This window comes from Monodelphis domestica, chromosome 1 (assembly GCF_027887165.1).
Source record: "Monodelphis domestica isolate mMonDom1 chromosome 1, mMonDom1.pri, whole genome shotgun sequence".
NCBI classification, from domain to species: Eukaryota; Metazoa; Chordata; class Mammalia; order Didelphimorphia; family Didelphidae; genus Monodelphis; species Monodelphis domestica.
In genome coordinates, this window is record NC_077227.1 from 446,847,670 (window position 1) to 446,866,720 (window position 19,051).

The following is a 19,051-nucleotide window of genomic DNA, read 5'->3' on the forward strand; positions in this document are numbered from 1 at the left end:
TCTCTTTCTCACTTTTCCTCTTCTTCTCTTAATTTGTTTCTAAAGTCTTTTTTGAGTACTTTGAAAATTTGTGTCAAATCCATATTTTTCTTTTGGACTTTGCATGTGTTTCCTTTGCTTTCACTGTCCTGTTATGTGTCTGTACCTTGTTCTTTGTCTCCACAAAAATTCTTTAGAATTAGGTGGGGTTTTTTTTGTTTGCTCATTTTTCCTATCTAATTATAGGTAGATTCTATTTTCTGGAAAGTTGGGGTACCCTTTTAAACTTCAGTCCTTGTTTGATATTATTCTCAGCTTATTTTCTGGGCCTGAGGGCTAAACCTCTGGCAGCTCCCTCTCACTGATGATGCAATTGATCCTTGAGGTGCTGATGGCTTAAGGACTTGCCTCAGGCTTGGATGTAAGCGTTTGATCTTACTCTGACCTTGATCAGGTCAAGGGCTGATCAAATTCTAGGCCCAGGCTTAGGCTCAAGTTTTTGGTCTTGCTATGTACTTGATCCAATCAGGTACATCCTTGATTACCCTATCTTGGAGCTCTGCCCTGAACTTTAGGCAGAAAGATTACTACTTAGTACTTAATACTATCAACCACCTCAAACTGTGTACTATGTCCTTATCCCAAGCCCAAACTGGAAATTCTGGATTCACTCTGGGCTCACATGGATCAGTCCACTTCAGCTCAGACTACCCTGGACTGGGACTTCAGAATTCTCAACAGGTTTGAAATTTTAAAGGGTGTGGGTTGACTTGTATCACTATTTGCCTAGGCAGGATCTCAGACTCTGAATGTTAGCTTGAGCTTAGGTTCTGAACCTCGGACAGCAGATGTGAGGGGAAGAGGTAGCTTGCTCTTCCCTCCTTGCTACAGTCTTTTCATGGCTCTGCTTTCCTCTCATCCCAGTTCCCCAGATGATCTCTGCCTACCTTTTGGGTTTTTCTTTTCTTGAAAATTGTTTCACTCTGTCTCCCTATTGGTTCTTTCACTCCTGTATTCGTTTTGGGGTGATATTTTAATCTTGGTCGGAGAGGATTCTCATGGTGACATGGAGCACCTCTGGTTCACTTTTCCATCTTGGCTCTGAAATAATAGTTCTGGTATGTTACTCCTTGAATACTTTGTAAATTACGAAGTACTATATTGTTATTTATTTGTTTCAGTCATGTCTGACGCTTCATCACCCCATCTGCGGTTTTCTTGGCAAAGATACTAGAGTGGTTTGATATTTCTTTCTCCAGCTTATTTTCTAGATGAGGAAACTGAGGCAAACAAGATAAAGTGACTTGCTCAGGGTCACACAGATAGGAAATATCTGAGGCCAGATTTGAATTCTGGAAGACAAATCTTCCTAATTCCAGGCTTAGTTCTTTATTCTTATCCATTGTACCACTTAGCTGCCCACAGAATACTAACATAAGTAATATTATTGTTCTTCTTATCATTATCATTCTAGGCAAGTTTTCTGTATTATAATAGACAAAGTTGTTTGTTTGTTTTTTCATTTGAAATGATGCAGGGCTAAGAACTAGGAAACTTAACCTGAGTTTCAAGGAAAATTTGATCTGATCTACTGACTACATATATGAACAAGTCATCACACTTCTCTGACCCTCGAATTTCTTATTTGTAAGATTAAAGTGTTGGACTAAATGATCTCTTAGATCTCTTATAGCTCTCAAAGTCTGTATGATTTTATGATTCTACAATAGTTACCAGGATAGAGAGAAAGCTTATTGAAAGAAATGGAGTGGGAAGATGACTTCATCAAGACTGTCTGAGCTGGCTAATAGCTCAGAAAATATTACTTTCAATGAAGAATTTCTTTGGGACTGTTTATTGTAACCTCACAATCTAGCCTAGGTTGAAGTTGAACCCCAAGACAAAACATTTCTTGGCTAGGACCTCAACTATACAGACCCCTATGGTACAGAGACAATTCACAGAACTTAGAGATGCCAAGATATTGGATGCTGATGTCATTTTCTTTAATGGAATCACAGAGATTTGGAAAGATCTCCTGGGGAGGGTAGAGAATCCTAGAGCTGAGATTGTTAACTGGAATTCTGAGAAATCAAGCTCTTCCTTCTTTTTTTTTTTAAACCCTTACCTTCTGAAACCTTAGCATCAATACTGTGTATTTGTTCCAAGGCAGAAGAGTGGTAAGGACTAGGCAATAAGGGTTAAGTGACTTGCCCAGGATCACACAGCTAGGAAGTGTCTGAGGTCAGACTTGAACCCAGGACCTCCCATCTCTAGGCCTGGCTCTCAATCCACTGAGCTACCCAACTTTCCCCTGGAACTCAAGTTCTTTGAGAGAACTGTTTCTTTGGGAATTCTAGGAACCTAGGTTTGGGACCCCATGCAAGGAAGCAGGAAGGTATGACTGGGGCTCAGGCAGATGATCTAGTGATTGAATTAGAGAGGAAGAAAAAAAGAAGAAAGATGTGGGGCAGAGGAGTGGATAAGAGCTGATACCAGGCTAAATCGGCAGTTGTGACAGTTGGTAAGAACTCATTTAGAAACCTCTTTCACCTGATTTCCCAGATCACAAAAAGCCATGCTGTACTTTGCCTAAAGGTTTATTTGTTATTTAATTCTGCTGACAAATTACCTGGACATTATGGTGGTTTTTTTGTTTGTCTGCTTGTTTTTTATCTAAGCCTAAAAGTATGTAGTTTTAAATTGAGAGAAGGAATATTAGCCCATAGAACAACATTGTTTTTCTTATTTACTCAGGAGTACTTTGGGGGCTGAGCAATAAGAGAATGACTGCAATTTTGGTCACTTCTGACCTATTATTCTACTTTGTACTTGGGGAGAGCAAATTTATAAAGAAATGAGTCAGTAGGGGCAGCTAGGTGGCTCTGTGGAGAGTGAGGCTTAGAGACAAGAGGTTTGGGGTTTAAATTTGATCTCAGAAAGTCCCTTTCTATATGACCCTGGGCAAATCACTTAATTCCAATTGCCTAGCCCTTCTTGTTCTTCTGCTTTGGAACAGATACCTTGTATTGATTCTAAGACAGAAGGTAAGGGTTATTTAAAAAAGCAAACAAAAAGTAAGCATCAATAATACATTCTGCTTGTGTGTGTGTGTGTGTGTGTGTGTGTGTGTGTGTGTGTGTGTGTGTGTGTGTGTGTGTGTATTTTCTTGAGTTCACCATCCATAGCCTAGTGGCACATCCCTGTTCTCCTCAGTTCTCTGCTTTTATATAGTAATTGAAAGTTTGCAAAGCATTTTACATTGATTATTTCATTTGCTTTTAATAACTCTTACAGATGAAAAAACTGAGGTTCAGGGTTAAGTGAATTAGCCAATTTTCCTCAAGAATTACATAGCAAATGTAATGGCACTCCGGTGCCATCGTTAAAATCCAGTTCTTTTTAATATCAACATTTTACTCTATGTGGTTTTGTTATATGTCAACAAGAAAAAAAAAGTCTCTGAAGAGCTGAAAATAAATGCCACAGAAGTACACAGTGTGTGTGAGTAGACAGCCCCATATAATCAATCAGGAATTTTGAAGACTAGGTAAACGTCTTTGCAACTTATAATCTTAGAAAGTTGCTGAGAGCACTTAGGTTAAATGACTTGCTCAGGGTCACATAGCCAGTATGTGTCAGAGACTGGATTTGAATCCAGGAATTTCTGGCTTCAAAGCCAACCCTTTATTTGAAGCCTCTCTGCCTCTTATGCCTCTTAAAAGTAGCTCTGGAGCAATTTTGTAGGGAGATTAATTTTGCACTTTGCAAAATGGAAAGAAAGCGGGAAAGATTGGAGTTAGGGGGCTATTACAAATGTTTCCAGTTATCTGAGCATGTATCCCTTGGACTCCTTGAAGCCAGGGGCTGTGTAACAACATAACATCTTTGTATCTCCAGGTTACCTAACACAGACCCTTTTTGCAGGCTCTTAATAATTTGAATGAATTGAACTATCAAAATTACATGATCGATCACCACATCCATCTAGCAGTTGGACCAGTTAATAAGAATTTATTAAGAGTTAGTACTGGGTGCCAGGCACTATGATAAATGCCAGAGACACAAGGGAAACAACAGGGTCCCTGCCTTCAAATTTCTAATATGGAAGACAACATGCAAATAACTGTATACATACAAGATAAATGTGATACATACATACAAGATAATAACACACATTTGAGATTAATAAATAGATAAGAGATAATCACAAATGAAGGGTATTGTTATTTGCTGTGTGGAGCAGAAGTTGAGGGACTTGGAATGGCCTCCTGCAAAAAGTGGGACTTGAGTCTTCCCTCCAGACAATACTTTTCATCTGTGATTATCTCGAATCTATTAATTCATCTTGTATGTAGGCATGCCTTGGTAAAAAGCCAGGTGGTGGAGGTAGGCAAGGAGGTCATTCCATGCATGGGGGATAGGCAATACAAAGTTATGGAGTCAGTAGATGAAGCGTCCCATATGAGAAATAGCAAGTTGGGCAATTTAATAGGATTTCTATCTTGAGGGAGGGGGGGGGGGCGGGATGAGGGATAAGTGGAGAGTGGCTGCATAGAGTATAAGAAATCTGAATAGCCAGGAAGGAGGGAAAAGAAGTAATGCCCTTAGGTGCAGAAAATTGCCAAACTTTAACTTGGAGGTCCCAGGTCTTAGCCCCAGGGACTCTGACCACTACTTACCTATTTAATTATAACCCTTCTGGTTGACTATTTTCTCACCATTTTGCAGAGGTCCTGAAGGAAAGTCAAGCCTAGAAAGAATAAACTGGTTAGTCCACCATACTCCCCCAGGGAAAATATTTTAACTTTATTCTTCAAGCTATGTCTGGGGATTTATTTGTTTTTTTCTTTTTAAAAGGGTAAGGGTCTTAGACCAGAGGTCTAAGCAGGGCAAAATCCCAGTGAAATAAAGAAACTTTTCAAGGTCTGATGTTATAAAGTAGAAGGGTTTGAATCCCTGTTCTCTGAGGGCAATGACTTCTTTTTCCACAAGACCATCTGGCCATTGAAGTCCATCTCTGGTACACAGTTGTATACCTTTCTGTATTACTCTTTTATTGCTTCATAGTTGCAGGTCCTACCCAACTGGTGAAACAGTTAACTCAGAGATGGCAGGAATCCTCGCTCTTCCTTCTTCAGCCCCCTGTAGCTAATTCCCTGCCAGGCATACAATCTAGAAGAGCTAAGAAAATGTATCCTTAACAGTTATTTCCTTCAACCCCCTCATTATATAGGAGAGGAAACTGAGTCCCAAAGGGAGGGGTGGGGATTAACTTGCTGGGATCAAAGAGCTAAATAATGAGGAGCAGTGGCAGAGATGGGGCAGAATGACTTGATAATTTTTAGGAAAAAAGATTCTTCTGCTTACCATACTCTCATTAAGTCCACTGTAGATTTATTTATTTTGGGGCCAGGATTTTTTTTTAAAGCTATTTTCAACCACCTAGCATGTTACAAGTCTTGAGAAATATTTGATGGATGAAACTCATAAATTGCCTAACCCTAATTCTTTCTAATAAAGAGATGAATACCATAATGTATGAGCTGACAGAGTTTTGTGATAAGAAATTCAGATTTCAGTGATGATAAAAATTCCTTAGTTTCTGCCACCAACATTCAGTTGGATAAATTATAAATGTAAAGCATTTGGAGCAATAGCTATTCTGAATTATTTCATTATCTCTGAACAAAATAGTTTGTGGAGTTGTTTTAATCAACTTTATAACTCCTTCAAGCACTGTGTGAATTGTAAAATTCAAAGCTTTTCACTCTTCAAAAAACTCTTTTCAAAAATTTAGAAAACCTACTCAAACAAAGGTCATCCATTTTCGGTGTTTTCCATTTTGATATGCTTTTCCTAAGAGCTTATAATGAAAAGAACCCATGTTACTGTGCCTCTACCCCGTCCAAAGATAATGTTCTCTCAGCATGGTAAAATCTGAATTGAAGAAAATCTCAGATGAACATTGAGAGCTAGAAGAGCTCTTGGAGTTTTCTGAGCTAATGGCAACCTTTTTTACAAGCAAGGAAGACTGTGCTAGTAGCAGAAACAATTCTGGTTTTGCAATCAGAGGGCTGCAATCTGCTCCGTCCACAGACTAATTTAATTTTTCCCAGCTTCAATCTCTTCAGTTGTAAAATGAGAGGTTGGGCTAGGTGACCAACCTCTGAGGTTCCAGCTTTTATAGCTATATTCCTAGGAGCTGAGGCCCGGAAAATTTAAATGATTTAGCCAATGTCACATATTTAGGCTGCCTTGAACTGAATTTCTTTCTTGGGTTCTCTCCAAACTAATTGTCAGACTGGGTCAGGATCACTTGGAAGATTTTGTACCAAACATTACTAAGTTTTCCAGGAGGAAAGCCATTGTGCTTTTTCTAAGGACTCTGAAAATCTAGTTCTAACGCATATAAGAAATCGCTGTACGTCCCTCACCCTGTAGTAGGTACCACTCTGGGAATGCGTGTACATGGGTGGGGTGTCTTATCTCCCAGGAGGAAGCAGCCCAGAGCCCGTGGGGGTGGGGACATCCCAAGCAGGAGCCCGACGTGCCTCAGGGAGCTATGGCAGGAACTGGGCGGAGCTGGCGCTGCCAGAACTTTGGTGGCAGAGCCCAGGCTGCCGGAGGGGCAGACGGGAGCAGGCGGAGTCAATGGCCTGAGTGATCTTGCAGGTGTGTGGAAGGGTCGGGGAGAGGGGAGGGCCGGACTGTCTGCGCCTGGTGTTGGGGAGGAAGAAGCCCCCTTCCCTACTTCCTAACTGACTATGGATTTCACTTTTCTGTTTGGCCCTGGGTGGCACAGAGTGGGAAGGGCACATAGCAGTCCTGGTACTGGACCCCTGGCTCCTCCCCGCACCGCTCTAGGTTGTGACTGCACTTTGTTTTGGTTCCGCAGGGAAGGGGCCGGAGATGTGAGGAAGATTTAAGAGAATGGCTGCTGTGTACTTTTGCCGAGGCTTGAGCCTCTAGCTCTGTGTCTAGGTATGAAATGCGATTGGATTTAAGTGACTACTGTCTGCCATTCACCGAGCTAGGCGCTGAGGATGCAAAGAATGAAACAATTCCTCCTTTAAAGCGCTTACAAAAAACAAGTAGGTATTTCTTGGGATGGGGGAATTTTCGGAAGTTTGACCAAGATGAGGAGCCTCTTTGCTTATAGCCCAGAAGGACTCCAAAGTAGACATTCGGTTGTTGTGGTTTCATCGTTTTTCAGTCTATGTCCCACTCTTTCTGACCCCTTTTGGGATGTTTTTGCAAAGATATTGGAGTGGTTTGCTCTCTCTTTCTCCAGCTGCATTTTATAGATAAGGAAACTGAGGCAAACAGGGTAGGTGACTTTCCCGGGCTCACGGGAAACTCAAATCTGAGGCAGGGTTGAACTTTTGGTCTGGCTTTCTGCCACCTAGTTGCCCTCGGGGCACTGGGACTCCAGGCTTCATTTCTTGTTTCTGATAACCCTGCCCCTTCCACTAGGTTGGCACCAAGGAACGGCTGACCCTCCATCCTGGAAAGAACACTTCCTCCTCAAAATATTGATGGAGCTAGCAGAAAGTTGTAGATACTTTAGGACAAGCTGAAGCTCTCCAGAGAAGTTCTGCCGCCCCATGGAGAGGGTAAGTGGAATTCAGTAGCTATTGGAGATTGGAGATAAGACTCTCCTGGCCCTATTTTTAGGTCTTAACCTCTCCTGTTTTGGGGTGTGTGTGTGTGTGTGTGTGTGTGTGTGTGTGTGTGTGTGTGTGTGTGTGTGTGTGTGTGTGTGTGTGTGTCCTTAAGCTCCTATATGTCCGGGACTTCAGTGAGCAGTATCTACATCTTCTGTGTAGAGCAGAATAGGCTCCTTTAAGACTGAATACTTTCACTATGAAGTTCTTGTGCTCAAACCTCTGTATGTTTCCCTTCGATGTTCTTTTGCTCTGATTAGCAAAGATTGCTGAAGATCATTTACTTCCTAGGTTATTGTCTAAAGACTGGAATTATAGAAGTCATCTTAGTACAACTACCAGTCTAAGGCAGCAACTACTGCAGTAGCACCTCCCACAAGTGTTTGCACAGCCTCAGCTGGAAGATTTTTGAGATGGAGAACTCCCCCCTTTTCAAGGAAGCCATCTGACTTCATTGTTGGGCAGCAAACATTGTTTGAGAAATTATTTTTCTTATGGAACTGGAAGCTGTTTCTCTGCCACCAAGGCCTCTACCCCTCCTGGATCACAAAGGATTAATCTAATACCCCTTAACAGCATCAAATTTAAAGCTAGGGATCATGTTTTGGACTAAATGGTCCCATTTCTTTCAGCTTTCTATGATATCATTTCATGTTCTTTTCTCATCTTGATCATTGTTCTGGGGATGTGTCCAAAGTTTTCAGTGTTCCTCAGGAAATGTCCTCAGAACTAGATACAATGATTCAGAGGTGGTTTGTCCTCCTTAGCATTTCTACAATATATCCCCTTCTCATACCACAACCACTGCAGTTTAGGGCCTCCATTACCTCTAGTCTCCCATCTCCAATCCATTCTCCACACCATTGCCAAAGTGATATTCCTGAAGCATGGGTCTGAACATGTCACTCTTGAGCAGAGCTGTTTGTATGTTATTCTTTTAAAATCCTTACCTTCTCTCTCAGAATCGATATGAAGTATTGGTTCCAAGGCAGATGAGGGATAAGGGCTAGGCAATTGGGGTTAAGTGACTTTCTCAGGGCCATACAGCTTCATGGTATCTGAGATCAGATTTGAACCCAAGACTTCCAGTCCCAGGCTTGGCTCTCTCTCCACTGAGCCACCTAGCTGTCTCTGAACAGGGATTTGTTTTTGCATTTTTTTGTATTTCCCATGTTTGGCATAATGCCTGGCAAAAAATAATTGTTTAATAAATGCTTATTTATTATAAATATATTATACAAATAAGTATTTATTAACATAAGTGCTCCAGGGAAGGAACCATCTTGAAATTTTGTATTTCTATCCTAGAATCTATCACAGTGCCAGGCAAAGAGCAGGCAATTGGTAAATGCTTTATAGCTCTAGACACTGTGCTAATTATAAGATGATGTTAACTGACATTCTTTGCTATTCTTCAGGGGCTGGTCATTTATGGAAAGGTGGCATGAGAACTCTCAGAAAGAAAGGTAGAAGAATCCTTAGAAATGATCTATCTAATTCAAAACAGTTGTTTTAAGGAGGAGAAAAATGAAGCTCAGAGAGGGAAAGTGACTGTTAATGGTATTTATGGAATAAAGTCACAGATTGGAACATGCTTGTTTTGGGGGACCCGTGGAGGAGGTTGTAGGAATGAAGACTGTTTTCAGGTTTCCAGGACTGCTATGAATTTAGAATTTGGCCTCTGGTCTTATTACTTGAAATAGGTTCAGCTTGACTCATCTAATCTGAGAGGTCGCTCCACTTAGAGGTGTTGTAGAGGGATAGATGATTGAACTTAGTCGGTCCACTGGTGAGAAGATGCTTGCTTTGGATTAATGTCTTTTGAGGGAAGATAGCTTCTTAGAGGGAAAGGATGATGTCTTATTTGAATAATTCTTTATAGCACCTAGTCAAAGACACTTCATTAATAAGAGTGGATGATATCTATTCTGAGTAAACCTCAGAGCAGAGTGGAGTTAACTGTTCCCCTAATTTTCCAGTGATTCCTCCTTTGCTCCTTATGGATCACATAGCTATAGACTTGATGTGTATTTGGAATTATTTGGGGCTTAATTGGGCTATTATTGAGATTTTGGCTATCCTTTAGATATTTTTTCTCTCCACCTAATTTGTATTTCTTAGTTGGTCAATTTTTCCTCTCTCTTCCTTTTAGGAGTTTCTGGTTAAGGGTAAAGTTAATCTTCAGCCAAGTTCAGACATGATAAGAGTGGGAGAGCTACCAAGAGAATCTAGTTCAAGGTTTGGCATCCTGTAGAATGTATGCCAAAGGAAGCAAATTCAAGTTGTAGAGAAGCAGAAATGCAAATTACTGGGCCCACACTATAGGGAAAAAATTAGACACACCTGGAAGTTACTGATAGTGATGTCATACAGGATGTCAGCAACAGAGAGAGGTTCCAGAGTTGCCAATTCTTTTTGTTTATTCTTCCAGCTTCTTCAAGGAAATGATTCCTTGTAACCCTTCCCTTCAAGTTCCATGCCCCGACTTTGAATTGAAACTGAATTAAGGAATTTCATTCTTCATTTCCAGGGCATGATTCAAGGGATTGGAAAATGAGCTAATTTTTTAAAACTGAAAACAAATAGAGGATTTAGCTAGGAGAGACCAAGATGTTATTGGATAGTGAGTGGGTAAGGGGATTTATGAAGAGTTTTTGCAATGAATAGGGAATGATCATATTAATTTTTTTCCATTAGGGAAGAATGAACCTTAATTGCAGCAGAAGAAATTGGAGTTCAGCAAAAGAACCATGAGATCATAGATTTAGAGCTAGAAAGGCCTTTAGATTACTTTGAGTCCAACTCTCTGAAGAAACTGAGACATAGAGATGCCAAGTTTCCCAGGAGCCACAGCTTATAAGGTCTGAAACAGGATTTGAACTCAGGTCTTTCTAACTCTAAATCCAGAACTCTTAAAAACCTTCTCATGGTGTCACTAGGAACTGGAATAAGCCAGATGTTCAGAGAGGTAGAAGATACAGCTTTGTTTGGAGGTGGAGAGTTGGATAAGCTCATCTCTAAATGTTTGTTTCAGACCTGATTTCTAGGACTGATGTTAGGGAGGCAGTGTGGGACTTTCCCACTGCTAGTTTTAGAAGGCAGGGCTCATGTTTCATGCAACCAGTCTGACCACTTCTTATGTGGGATATGTAGCTACCTTGTGACTGAGCTTAGAGAAGTGTGGTCTCATCCTTGAGGGTGTGACCTTAATGGGCCCTCCCATCCTGTTATGTGCTCTGAAATGCGAAATAATACTTTTCCCTTATGTCTCTTTTCAGTCTATATTGTCTATGTGTGTCTGATAGGTTTCTTATGAGTATTTCTCCTGTTCATATCTGTATTTCTTGGTATGTCTCTGCATCTTGGTATGCCTATCACAAGTAGGTACCTTTGTCAATCTTGTATGTGCCCATTTGCTTCTCTGTATCTGATGTGTTTGGGATCCTGTGCAAGGGATAACTCAGAGCATGGACAAAAATGGCCTAAAATTTCTGTATTTGTTCTTTTTCTCTTGGATATCAGGGCTTAGGGGTAAGGTAATACTTATAGAAGTGTGCTGGTTGGGCTGTTTTCTTGAATTAAATTAGGACTGTATTCACAGGAACAATATTAAAGTTCTTTCATAAGTTTTTTTAAGAAATTAATTCCACTCTTTTGTACTCTAGAATACCTTCTATCTATCTACCTACCCTTTCTGCTGCCCATCCAAACATCTGCTTAGGATCTAGGGTGTTAATGGTAGAGGAAGAAGAGTTTCCCTGGGAGAAAGAAAGAAAGAGAGGGGGAGAGGGAGAAGGAGAGGGGGAGAAAGAGAGGGAGAGGGAGAAGGAGAGGGGGAGAAAGAGAGGGAGAGGGAGAGAAAGAGAAGGAGAGGGAGAGAAGAAGAGGAAAGAGAGACAGAGAGAGAGACAGAGAGAGACAGAGAGAGAGACAGAGAGAGAGACAGAGACAGACAGACAGACAGACATATAGATACACAGACACACAGAGAAAGCCAGGGACAGAAACAGTCTGCTATAATAGGAAAACTGTATTTGTAGTCAGAAAACCTGGGTTTAAATTCTTGTTTTATATACTTATTAATTATGCAAACTTGGGCAAGTCACTTTTCTTTGGCCCTCAGTTTCTTCCCTTAAATAATTTGGATTTGGATTAGATGATCTCTAAGATTTTTTTTAATCTCCTTATCTCATATGGACCAGCAACTTGGTACAATGGAAGCAACATCAATAGGGAGCTGGGGACCTAAGTTCTTATCGTGGTACAATGGAAAGAAGTCAGCCTCTGGAGTCATAGAACTGAGGTTCAAATCCTCTCCCTGAAGCTTACTATCTGTATGACTTTGTGTAAGTCATTCAGACTCTCTAGGTTGAATCTTTAAAATGAAGGAGTTGGACTAGGTTATCTCCAAAGTTCCTTCTAGCTCTACATCTGTGACCCCATGATGTCATCTCCTACCTCTATACCTCAGTTTTTCTCTTCTGTCATATGGGGATTTTTAAAATTAGATAATTCGATATATTAGATAGAAGTCCATTCTTACTACAATTTGCTTCTAGTTCTATGCTTCCATGATCATACTGTTTTATTTTGGTATTTTTATTAACTTTTTGTTTTTGTTAAAAATATATACATTTCTGAATATATTCAGAGTATGAATATTCTTTTTGTTCTCTAGTGGACCCTCTCTTGTAACAGCAACAGCAACAACAACAACAACAAAAAAAACAACTAACTCATCACCAGAAGAGACTTTTATAGTCCCCCATCTCTGCAAAGACAGAAGGGCATTATACTTTCTCACCTCTTCTCTAGGGACAACTTCTTGATCATTAGAACTTCCCAGCCTAGTTTTTAAAATTGTTCTTTCCACTTAAATTATTGTAGTCATTGTATATTTTGTTTTCTTGGTTAACTTGATGCACTCTCCAACAATTCATATAATTCTTCCCATGGTTTTCTGAATTTTTTTTTAACCCTTACACTCCTTCTTAGAATCAATACTGTGTATTGGTTCCAAGGCAGAAGAGTGGTACGGGCTAGGCATTGGGGGTTAAGTGACTTTCCCAGGGTCACACAGCTAGGAAGTGTCTGGGGCCATATTTGGACCCAGGACCTCCTGTCTCTAGGCCTGGCTCTCAATCCACTGATCCACCTAGCTGCCCCCTTCTGAATTCTTTATGTTCACATTTCTCTTCCCCAGTTTGTTCGTCTATTCTCCAAAGTTCCACCTCCACAGTCTATTTTCTTTCAAAATTTTTGTTGTCACAAAAAGTGCTGCTGTAAGCATTTTTGATGTATATTCCATGAAAATTTTAAAGGAAATTCAAGTCCAAAGACTCTTCTAAAGGAAGAGTGTATACTTTAGGTGGGAGAGATGAGAGCTAGAGAGATTAGGAGGTGGAGGAGCTTGGAAAGGATGCTTTGGAGTTGTTCCACTTTCAGATGCCATTATTGAAACAAAGCTTCATGTTTCCTTTTACTTTTTCTGCTCACCTTCCTGTCTGGGCTCCATCGTAGCTCCGTTGTTATTCTCTATCTAACTTTATCCCTCCTAAATATATTTGTAGTTGTGGTTGTAGGGTGTGTGTGTGTGTGTGTGTGTGTGTGTGTGTGTGTGTGTGTGTGTGTGTGTGTGTGTGTGTGTGTGTTTCAGGGAAGGATATGCAATTTTATTCAACCTTCCCTACTTGTTGCCCCATGAGTTTGTTCCATCATGCACGAAGCAGTAAGGAACAGGGCTCTGCAGTTGTGTCTACAAGTGTGTGTGTGCCAAAGGGCTCTTAGTGTTTCTGAATTCATTCTCAATCTTGAAGATGAAGCCTGGAAATTACAGTTCTGCTCCCTGGCCCGACAGTTTGGGGGAGTTACCAGGAAAAGACAACACAGAAGGAGAAGATGATAGAAGGGCATCACTTGTAGGATTTTAGAATGAAGAAGATGTAAACGTAGAAACCTGCACAGAAGTATTTGGGGAAAGCTTTATGCAAGAGGTTTCTGTTTTGTCATGGGGTGGGGACAGAGTTGCTTCTCAATCTCTTTCTGGGCCTTGCCCCTGTGAAAGAGGATGCATTTTGGGAGCCAAGCCTGCTTCCAAGCATTTCATCAAATATATTCTTCAGGCTGCCTTCATATCTCTTCTTTGTTGTTTGGTCATAGCACAGTTACCTCTTGTAAAACTGGGGCTAAGTGGTAACTGAGGAGGCTGGGCAGCAGAAGCCTCAGAGCAAAAAAGAACTTTAGAGGATGCAGGGCAGAAAGTGAAACAAGGTTATCAGAATTGGAGTGCCTGGTTCTCAGAAATTTTGTTCCCTTTGCAGTTATATTAGTAGTAGAGTTAAAAGAAAATGGTCAAAATTATTCCTCTGCACAATTATGCGACCTGGGACAAGTAATTTTATCTTCTTCATTTCTTCATCTGTAAAATAAGGTTAGCCTCAATGGTCAGGACTTCCAGCCTCCCAGCTATAATTCCAAAAATATTCTATTGATTTGTGTAGAAAAAGGAAGAATTCCAGTTGCTGGTTTTCAGTTTTTTTCTGGAATGAGTATACTGATACTACTTTGACAAGTGATGTAACTTCTCTGCCTCAGTTTCTCCATATGGCTACCTCTGATTTAATCTTCCAGGATGGAGGAATTTGTTTTATTTTATTTTCTTCTGTTGGTTTCGCTTGGCTTTTGTGTGTATAAGCACTCAAGTGCCCCTCCCCACAGGAGCAGAAAACCAAAATCAGTATTGCTATTTTTCCTAAATGCTCCAAAGAAGGAAGCATGAAGCTTTTTTCTAGCCTGATTTGAACTGGAGATGAAATTGGGGATTCATTTGTTCCTCTCCTGTACAAACATCAAGTGTGGGACTTGGTGCTGATTCAGTGAAGGATGAACAAAACATAGCCTCTACCTTCACAGAGCTTATGATGTCTTTCTTGTTTCATTTCTAGTCTGGGAATATTTTCACTGTTGTAGCTGGCAACATATCAACTCTTTGTTTGAGCTCTGAATATAAGAAATGAACTTCTCGTACCATTTTGTGAGATTTCCTTTGTTAGGTTGAGAATAGGACTTTACCCTTCTCTCCAGTATAACAGTCCCCACCCCCCTAAAACCTATTAACCAGAATGAAATAGGTACTAGGTTGGAGATACTTGGGCATGTACAATCCTTGAAGTTGACTTTTCTTTTGGTCTAGATTCCTGGGCACTTGTGGAGTGAAATTATCTGCCAGTGCAGATGGGCAACTGACCTGAAACTTCTAGTCTGTAAGATTTTCCTGGGGACTTTGAGAACTTTAGTGACTTGCCCATGGTCCTACAGTTAGTATGTGTGAGAAACAGAATTTGAATCCAGGTCTTTCTGACACAGTCAGGACCCCAGCTCCACACTGCCTCTCAGCTAACTATGGGTAGACTGCAAAATGGCAGGACATAGAGGGATGGGGTGACAGAGCCTTAGATCAGTTTTGATCCACTGAGGCAAGAAACCAGAAGGGAAATCTCAGAGAGAGGCAGAAGTTCTGTGTAGCATTAAGATTTTTTGTCCTTGCAGAAATCTTATCAACATAGCATAAATGCCTCTCTCTGAGATTTCCCTTCTGGTTTCTTGCCTCAGTGGATCAAAACTGATCTAAGTCTCTGTTAATGGTGTGTGTGTGTGTGTGTGTGTGTGTGTTTATGTGGCCAGAAGAAGGATTGGGAATAAAGAAGGGAGAAAGATGGTGGGAATATGTAAACAGGACCAACATTTAATATACACTTCTCTACCCTTAGGTATCCACAAGTAGTTCGAAACTGATGTATCCTACTTTGGTATGTAAATGTGGAATTCTCCAGGGCAAGAGACTGTTTGCTTTTTAAATTTTTTTATCCCCAACAGCTAGCAGAATGCACAGCACAAGGCAGAGGCTTAATAAATGCTTGTGAAATTGAACCAATGTGTTGGGACTTTCCTAGAAAACACGGCAGCCTGTACCTTGTAAGGAGAAGATAGAGAATCAGGGGCCAGAGACCCTGGAGACATTCCCCAGTAGCCTGGCCCCCTAGAGCTGTACCCTGCCAGTTGAAAAGTCATCAAAGGGCAGTTAGGTAGTTTCTAGAGAGCCAGGCTGGAGCACATAGGTTCAGATTTGGCCACAGAATACTTCCTAGCTGTGTGATCCTGGGCAAGTCATTTAATTCCAGTTGCCTAGCCCTCATTGCTCTTCTACCTTGGAACTAATAACTAGTATTAATTCTAAGAAAGAAAGTAAGAGTTTAAAAAAAATTCTAGAAAGGAAGTGACTGCTTCCCATCTAGCATAGGGTGGTCTAGAGAAGTTATTTATAGAGGAAAGTTATCACTATTTACTTGTGGGGCTCAGGATCTCAAGGTTAGATAATGTATTGGGATTCAGGCAATGTGGGTTACAGTCCTGACTCACTAATTAGCTGAATGGCCTTTGACTTACTATTTCCTCTTTCTGGACCTGTTGCTTCATCCATAAAAAGAGAATGTTAAATGAGGGGATTTCTTGGGTCGTGGCATTTTGTGTGTTCGGTGACTTTATGCTTCTCTAATTCTCTATGCTACTGCATTTTATCTCCTGAATTCTAGACTGATGTTTGACTGTTCCCAGCCTGGCTTTTTTGGAGAAGCTGAGTATTTATTTCTCTTTCCTCCCTAGGATGAGAAATGTACACCCAAGAGTTTTTCCAGGCTCAGCGGAGCCAGTTGGTGGGGCGGCTGGCCTTAAGGTCGTTGGAGAACTTTGAAAGTGTCTTGGACTATCTGCTCTCTTGGGAAGTGCTTACTTGGGAGGATTATGAGAGTGTGAGCCTCCCTGGGCAGCCCTTGTCCACTTTGGCTCGACGTCTCCTGGATATTGTCTGGAATAAAGGCGGGCAAAGCTGTGAGCTGCTCTTTGCTGCGGTGCAGAAGGCTGAGGGAGCAGATGAACAAACAGAACCACTGAGGAAGTGGAGTCAGAATGAATCCTGTTCAGTGCAGGACCTGCAGAAACACAGGCCGACGATTGTCAGGAAAATCTATGGCCACGTGGAAAGCATTTTAAACCTCTTACTTGAACGCGGTTTCCTCACCAAGTACGAATGTGACGAAATCAGGCTGCCCATATTTACGTCATCCCAGAGGGTAAGAGCTTGCATGAGAAAGAATCATGAGCTGGGTGTTTAGCCACCAGAAAATGTTTCACAGGTAAACCCTGCAGACCAGTGGGGTCACAGCCCTGAACACAGTTGTACATGAAAAATGTTCACACGGTGTTGCCCTAGGAGGAGCACAGGCTCAGGATCATAGAGCAGAGCTGGAAGGGATGTCGGGGCTGCTAGCCCCCTCTACTCATTTTACAGCTAAATAAAGCAGGCAAGACAATTGGAATACGACTGCTGGCATAATTTTTACATATTTCCCTAGTGCCTTTGTTTGCAGTTTCCTTGACACCGCTTTCCCCCAAAGCACTTTCATAGTATGATACCGAAGGAAGAGCCCTGACCCTCGACTCAGGGGACTTGGGTTCAAATCCAAGTGATTACTCCCTGAGGTACCTTGGGCGAGTCATTCAGAATCCCTCTACAAAATGAGTGGGTTGTTTCCAGTGGCCTCTTCAGTCTCTTCCAGATCTAGACATTTGGTGTCATTTTAATAATCTTGCAAAAGGACTCATTGTCTCCATTTATGGAGGAGGGAGTCAGATCTTGGCGAAGATAACCTGGAAGAGGGTTGTGTGTGAATGGCAGAGCCGGCATGAGAGCCCAGGCTGGGCTCAGACCACTTTTCCACAGCCTTCATGATCTCAGAGCTCATGGGCATTACCCTGGCATCGGGGTGGGTGAGGAAAACAGCCCTGCCCTGGGTGAGCTTCTGCCACTTGTTATTTGTATGACCTTCAGGAAATCAGGCCCTGCCTCTGCTCTGCCTCAGTTTCCTTATTTGAGGAGCCCAGACTATAGGACCATGAAAGTTCATTCCAGCTCTCTATCCTGTTGTTGGTTTTCCTTTTAGTCTTCCTGCCCCTCCTGCCAAGCACAATAAGCAATTACCTTGCAGCTAGTAAGTGCTTTTAAAAAAATCTGTGTTAGATTAGATTGGATTGGATTGGACTGGATTGGATTAGCCTTTTTTTTTTTAACCCTTACCTTTTGTCTCAGTTCTAAGATAGAGTGGTATGAGTTAGGCAATAGGGGTTAAGTGACTTGCCCAGGGTCACACAGCTAGGAAGTGTCTGAAGCCAGATTTGAATGCTGGTCCTGACAAATCCAAATCTGATGCTCTATTCACTGTGCTACCTAGTTGCCCCATGATTGAACGTTTTGCTAACCCATATATATATTTGGGAAGAAGGATAGGTATTGGATATATGATTTCATGAGTCTAAGGAATTTCCAGGTAAGAAAACTACCTCTGCTGATGCAAATTGGCATCTTTTTTTGCAACTCAGAATCTTAGAAAGTTGCACAGAGTATGGAGAAGTTAAGTGACTTGCCTAGGGTCACGCATCAAGTATGTGTCAGAGGCAGGACTCAAACCCAGGCCTTTGTGGTTCTTTTACATGAAATATCTCTTTGCAGCTATTATACAACTGGCTCAAGTGGGGGGGGGGCAGTTAGGTAGTACAGTGGTTAGAGCAGCAGACCTGGAGTCAGGGGGACCTAGGTTCAAATGTGACCTCAGATACTTCCTAGCTGTGTGACCCTGAGCAAGTCACTTTATCCCATTTGCCCAGCCCTTACTTACCCCTCTTCTGTCTTAGAAATGATACTAAGAAGATATGGGTTAAAAAAAAATTAACGCTGCTAGGGAAATGTGTATATGCTTATTCAGCAAACAATTTATTCCATTCTAAGGAAATCAAGTTCTGTTAAGTCACACGCATTTGTTGAAATCCTAACGTTTGTCCTAATCAAATGTGTCCAGCCCTGTGGGGATACTGAGCTAGGGGTCCTAGTCTTGCCTGGAAAGTCCCGACAGTCTCATGAGACAACAGAGGCCAGGACACACCAGCCTGGGGGCAAGCCGTGGAGTCCAACAGCCCAGAATCCCAGAGGATTCTGAGGGAATTCAGGGATGGATGAGATCCGTGTAGGCTTGGGTCCTTACCGAAAGTATTACAGAGGAGGTTGGGCCTCGAACTGGGCCTTGAGAGATGCGAAGAGTTCAGAGAGAGAGAAGAGGGGAAGAGATTTCCCGCAGAAGTCACCGCATGAGCACAAGCATGGAGGTGGAATGGAGGCAATTGACTATGGAGAAGGGACATGAGTGCCCCTGGAGGGAGCACAACGCCCAGGTTTGATCGAGGTGACTTTGGCCAAGTGAGCACATCTCTCTGGGCCTCCGAAGAGGCAGGAGTGGAGGCATCATCTCTGCTCTCCTTTCTAGTTCCAGATTGTAGGATTTGGTGAGAGGTAGGAT

At 41.7% G+C, this 19,051-nt stretch overlaps 1 protein-coding gene across 7 annotated transcripts in view; it reads left to right on the forward strand.

The window, feature by feature from the left end:
* The first annotated feature begins 6,516 nt into the window (after positions 1-6,516).
* NOD2 (nucleotide binding oligomerization domain containing 2) overlaps positions 6,517-19,051 on the forward strand; it is a 59,623-nt gene continuing 47,088 nt past the window's right edge. For 3 of the 7 annotated variants that reach the window (XM_056812283.1, XM_056812287.1, XM_056812288.1), the window contains exons 1-4: positions 6,517-6,654; positions 6,878-7,073; positions 7,456-7,595; positions 16,308-16,774. In XM_056812283.1, the coding sequence (XP_056668261.1) occupies positions 16,316-16,774 (459 nt within the window). In that variant the 5' untranslated portion in view covers positions 6,517-6,654; positions 6,878-7,073; positions 7,456-7,595; positions 16,308-16,315. The other 4 variants (XM_056812284.1, XM_056812286.1, XM_016428452.2 and 1 more) reach the window with 4 other exon arrangements.